Source organism: Osmerus eperlanus, unplaced genomic scaffold (genome assembly GCF_963692335.1).
Source record: "Osmerus eperlanus unplaced genomic scaffold, fOsmEpe2.1 SCAFFOLD_221, whole genome shotgun sequence".
NCBI classification, from domain to species: domain Eukaryota; kingdom Metazoa; phylum Chordata; class Actinopteri; order Osmeriformes; family Osmeridae; genus Osmerus; species Osmerus eperlanus.
In genome coordinates this window covers 10,140-15,680 of record NW_026911855.1, presented here as the reverse complement: position 1 = coordinate 15,680, position 5,541 = coordinate 10,140, and the positions used below count along the sequence as shown (strand labels likewise).

Sequence of the window (5,541 nt, the reverse complement as noted above, 5' to 3'; positions counted from 1 at the left end):
GGGTGTGTGTTTATCAAGGCCGTATAATTAAAAACTTAGTGTAATCTAACACACCTACCCTTCCCTGTATGGATCCCCCCCCACCCACTCCACCCTACCCCACCCTCCCCCACTATGGGATTATGGTCAGCCAGGTCTGTGTAGGATCAGGTGATCACAGGGTGGGGGGAGGGGGGTTAGGGGAGGGTGGGATGTGGTGGGCGGGTGGGTTTGGGTGCAGTAAATACTAAATGATGGATCTCAGAGCCAAGAGATAAGAAGAGGGAGCTGTCAGCAGCATCGAACCTGGAAGGATTGCTTCGGAATCCCTGCCCAGCCAGCTCCTAATGCACACACACACACACACACATACACACACAGGAGTCAATATGGACAGGAGAGTGTGGAGAGCCTCTTTGCATACCTTACACCTGGAGAGGTATAGGGTCACCTCATTCACCGGCTCCTGGGAGAGTGGATCTGTGAACACAATAAGGTCTTTGTCTGCAAGTTGTTTACTGAAAGTTGATCTTTTCCACAAATTGGGTAGTGAAACTGCAAATGATCTGGACAGGCTGAGAGGTATTATCCAGGGGGCTGTGCAGGCCAGATGAAGCTGTCCTGCCAAAGCTGTTTCTCAGCTGGCCAGGGCGATGCTCTTGTGGCTCGGGGGTCACAGGTCAGGGGTCACCGGTCAGGGTCAGGGGTCAGGGAGATGGATGCAGTGTTTGTACCGGGGGCCCTTGTCTTGACATCTATCTTAATTAGACGTCTGGAAGAACTCCATCGTCAGGCTTCACTCTATCCCACCTCTTCTCTGCTCTTCACCGCATCCTCGCTCCCTGCTGCTAGCCCTCCTCTATCTCCACACTGCTCCCTCCATCTCTCCATCCCTCCTCTCCTCTATCTCCACACTGCTCCCTCCATTCCTCTACTACCCTCCGCATTTCCACTTCCTCACCCTCCCTCCCTTCCTCCCTCTCTCCAATCCAAACACTGTCAGTCCATCTCCAATAAACAGAGAGGCTGTGGCTACGGACTAGGCTTAGCCCTGTCAACGCTGAGGTCATGAAACAACACACCGGGTGTGTTTGTGTTGGTGTGTGTGTGTGTGTGTGTGTGTGGTGGGGGGGGGGTGTTGGTGTTGGACTTTTTCAGCAGCACTCTAACCTCTGACCAGACCAGACCAGGCAGGAACATACCATACCAGACCAGACAATAATGGAGTCTTCTGGTCTCCTGGTCCTTTTTACAAAACATGGCATTCTGAACTTGAGGTGGGGATGGAGAGATGGAGAGAATGAGGAGAGTAGAGAAAGAGAGAAAGAACCAGGGACGTCTCAGAGGGAGGGAGAGAAAGAAAGAATGAAAGAATGAAAGAATAAAAGAATAAAAGAATGAAAGAATGAAAGAAAGAAAGAAAGAAAGAATGAAAGGGAGAGATAGTGGAGAGTTGTGTCTTGGCTGAACTCACCATGAACCAAAGCAGATTTATTTTCTCCGGAGCCTGTAGCTCTCCTGAAGGGGGCCAGATATACACGCCTTGCTCTCCCCGGGTCACTGTGGAGCTGGGGTGGGGGGGGCAGGGGCGGGGGGGGGGGGGGCTGGGCTGGAGAAGAGGGGGGAGGAAGGGAGGATGGAGCTGGAGAGGAGAGGGGGGATAGAGAGAAGGGAAAGGAGAGAGAACGTGAGAGGATGTAGGGGGACCTTTGGCTGGCTGGTTGACTGGCTGACTGGCTGGGTGACTGGCTGACTGGTTGACTGGAAGACTGGTTGGGTGACTTGCTGGTTCGGGGGCTGGCTGTCTGGAAGCTCAACTCTGTATCTTACATAACAAAAACAACTCTTTATCTATTACCTGCGGTGTCCCTGTTTATGTGTGTGTTGATGTGTGTTACTGTAATGTGTGTGTGTGAGTGTGTATGGCAGTGAGAGTGTGTGTGTGTGTGTGTGTGTGTGTGTGTGTGTGTGTGTGTGTGTGTATAAGTGAGTGTGTGTGAAAATGTGAGTGTGTGTATGCGATAGAGAGTGTGTGTATAAGTGTGCGTGTGTGCGTTTGTGTGTGAGAGCATGTGTGCGTGCGTGTGAATATGAGTGTGTGTGTATGTGAGAGAGAAAGAAAGAGAGGAGAGAGAGAGAGAGAGAGAGAGAGAGAGAGAGAGAGAGAGAGAGAGAGAGAGAGAGAGAGAGAGAGAGAGAGTGCACTTGGTGGGGAAAGGGCTGACCGACAGTGAAAGAGGTTTTGCTTAAGCAAAGGCATTTAAATCAACGTTAGAGATCGTATTTGAGAGATCTATGTTATTATGAGGAATGTAAAAATGCGTTAGGTGTATTATGAAACTATGGCGGAACAAATTAGACTATGGCATTTGCCATCATTTAGGTAATTATGGGAAACAGATAAATTGTTCCATCAAATAGGCCTAAATGGTTTGAATGAGCAACTTAAATCCATTATTGTCTTTAATATTAAAACGTTTTCTCTTGAGTTTTCGCACATGGTTAGTATTCAGGTTTCAGAAGCATTAACTTCGGCTGAATATATGGATACAGTACATATGAAAAATATTAAATGGGTCAGGACGTTGTGGTAATTGACTTCAGGCAACAGTATCTCACTGTGTCAACGTTCATTCACCATGGAAACATGACGACTTATTGAATATGTCATAATTGCAGTCACTGTTTATAAATGACAAGCATTCGACTTTAAAGCTCAGATACATGAAGACATCGTGAAGGTAAGAGTAGATGCTAAATTAAACATGTAGGCTACTTTAAAACAATATTTTTTAATTTACGCTGAATTTATTTAATAAACAATTATATCTACGTGAGAAAAGTATGCGGTGACCGCGGCAGCGCACGAAACCGAGGCCTCGCATTAGGCAAAGATTAGGACAAAAGATAGCCTCACATATTTCCTTGTCTGCTCGCCGACAAGGCTTCCTCGCTGTCAACTAATAACTTACATAGACCTACTTGCTATTTTTCAAAATGTTAGCCTTTTCGTTTTTCGAAAAGGCTCGAAAAGGCTAACAGGCTTTTGTAGCCGATTGGCAATATGCACTTTCATTGGCCTCCATTCCAGACCATTGTTCTGCGTCATAATGATTATGTTTAGAATCGAACGCAGTGACCGTCGAACATTTTCTCAGCACATTAGTTGCACAGCAATCATTTTTGCCTCTGTAGTAAAACATATGTTCTTTTGATTATGAACTTTGTAGATTATATAAAGGAACAATGAATCAAGAAGACAAAAAAGACAAGGTAGGGTTACCTAACCCCAATCAACACTGATTATTAAAACAGTTGATATGGCTGTCAAGATAGTCATTGTTTGTTTAGTGTAATCAATTCCAATCAACTGTCATCACAAAATCATATTATTGCAGTTATTCTTTATTCACCACGCATTTATATTATTTGTCTCAATCTTATGAAAGGCCAATGGGGAAAGCCTCTCTCATGTTCTTGCTGACAAAGCAGAATACCTCATGTCAGAAATGGCATCTTCCAAGGCTGTGAGCAAACCTAAGAGGAAGACCAACATGAGTCGCCTGAGAGAGGCTGTGAGGGACTGGGAGAAGAGGGCCAGAGAGGCCACAGCCACAGAGAGGGAGATGGCCAAAGAGGTGGAGATGATGAAGGTGGACAGGCAGATCGTCGAGGAGACGATAGACAGGCTTCAGCAGAAGCTCCAGATGGAAGGACAGGCTCGTCTACAGGCGGAACAAGCCCTGGCGCTGGCTCGGACCAACCTGCAGGACCAGGAGATAAGATTCCAGCTGGACCGCGACAGACTATTAGGTCTGTTGTCGGGCAAAGACGAAGCCTTGATTAGTCTTCAGGCCCAGACCTCCCTGGCTGTGGCTGTCAAGTCTGAAGCAGAAACAGCAGTCGGCGTCGCCATGGAAAACCTCCAGGACACTCGCAGGATCACGCAAGAGCTGAAGGATCGTTTGACCTCTCACCTCAGAGCCTGGGAGAAGGAGAAGCAGGAGCTGATATCCCAGAAGAACCAGGCAGTGGAAGCTCTGAAGATTTCTGAGCAGGGTCTCACTCGGACAACGGCAAAGCTGCTGGAGGTGGGAAACGTGGTCCCCAGTCCAGCTCAGCTGGGGGTCAAGTTCCAGACGGAGCTCTCTGCCCTTAAAGCCGAACTCCGTGCAGCCCAGTCAGCCCGAACCAGGGCTGAGATGAAATGCCACATGACCAGAGCAAATCTTGTGAACCTGGAGAAAAACCTTCGTGCTGAGATTGCCGAAAGGGACGACGACATCCTCATCCTCTCCAACGAAAAAAAGGAGGCCCTCCAGGTCACAAAAAGCGCTGAGCAGGAACTGGACGCATTCAGATTGAACCTGATTAAGATGGCGGGCTCCATGACCAAGCTGCAGATTGACCTGAGGGAGAAGGACATGCATTGCAGTGTTTTGGAGAAGGCCCTGGAAGAGGTTCAGGAAGACGTGTGCAAAATCCAAAAGGAGTTGATCTGTAAGTGTGCGGAGATAGAGTCTCTGCAAAAACAGGCTTGCCAAAGCTCAGCGGAACTGGAAGCTCTGCTCATAGAGAAAGCAGAAGAGCTTCAAGAGTGCCAAGGACACATGGAACTTCTTCGACAGCAACTTCTCAAGCGTCAAGCTGAAACCACATGTCAGGCACAAGAGACCCAAACCGAGGTAGTTCGATCATGTTCAGGGTCCATTTGAACTAGGACGGAGCCTTTTATAATGTACTGTTATGCATATTGGGTCGCTGTGTTTTGAAATGTAAACCCTGCATGCTCCCTAGTGTATTGGTTAGATTGTCATTTATTTGGTGTTTTTCAGAAATCTTCTATCAAGAGAAAGAAGAAGGGTGGCTGCTTTGGTCGCATGCTTTTCTGGAGAAGCTCCAAGAATGCATAAGGGGACACCAACACCACCGCCAACTGCCCTCGCCACCTCCCTCCCCACAGCTTTCCTCAACTCACATCCACCATTATCTCCACCTCCCTCCACCCCAAACCACTGGGATCCTTACTGCGCACACACATCCATCCTCCTTACCACCATCCATCCACCAATTTTTACACAAACCCCCAAACACACATCCTCCATCACCCTAAAACCCTCCTCTTGATATGTGGCATCACGCATGTCAGCATGCTGGCGCGATGGCTAAATAAAAAATGCCTCCCAAAACTGTGGGCCGTGTTTTTTTCTCAAGGACACAACACCTCACACTCTACACCTCACACACTACACCTCACACTCTACACTCTACACCTCACACTCTACACCTCACACTCTACACTACACCTCACACTCTACACTCTACACCTCACACTCTACACCTCACACTCTACACTCTACACCTCACACTCTACACCTCACACTCTACACTACACCTCACACTCTACACTCTACACCTCACACTCTACACTCTACACCTCACACTCTACACTCTACACTCTACACCTCACACTCTACACCTCACACTCTACACTACACCTCACACTCTACACCTCACACTCTACACTCTACACCTCACACTCTACACTCTACACCTCACACT

General features: G+C 47.9%; 1 protein-coding gene across 1 annotated transcript; it reads left to right on the top strand.

Annotated features, from left to right (window-relative positions):
* Window positions 1-3,060: 3,060 nt before the first annotated feature.
* Window positions 3,061-5,153, top strand: LOC134016691 (uncharacterized). Its single transcript, XM_062456021.1, has 3 exons — window positions 3,061-3,252; window positions 3,429-4,664; window positions 4,815-5,153. The coding sequence occupies exons 1-3, from the start codon at window positions 3,226-3,228 to the stop codon at window positions 4,890-4,892; spliced, it is 1,341 nt and encodes a 446-aa protein (XP_062312005.1). The 5' UTR covers window positions 3,061-3,225; the 3' UTR covers window positions 4,893-5,153.
* The last annotated feature ends 388 nt before the right edge of the window (window positions 5,154-5,541 follow it).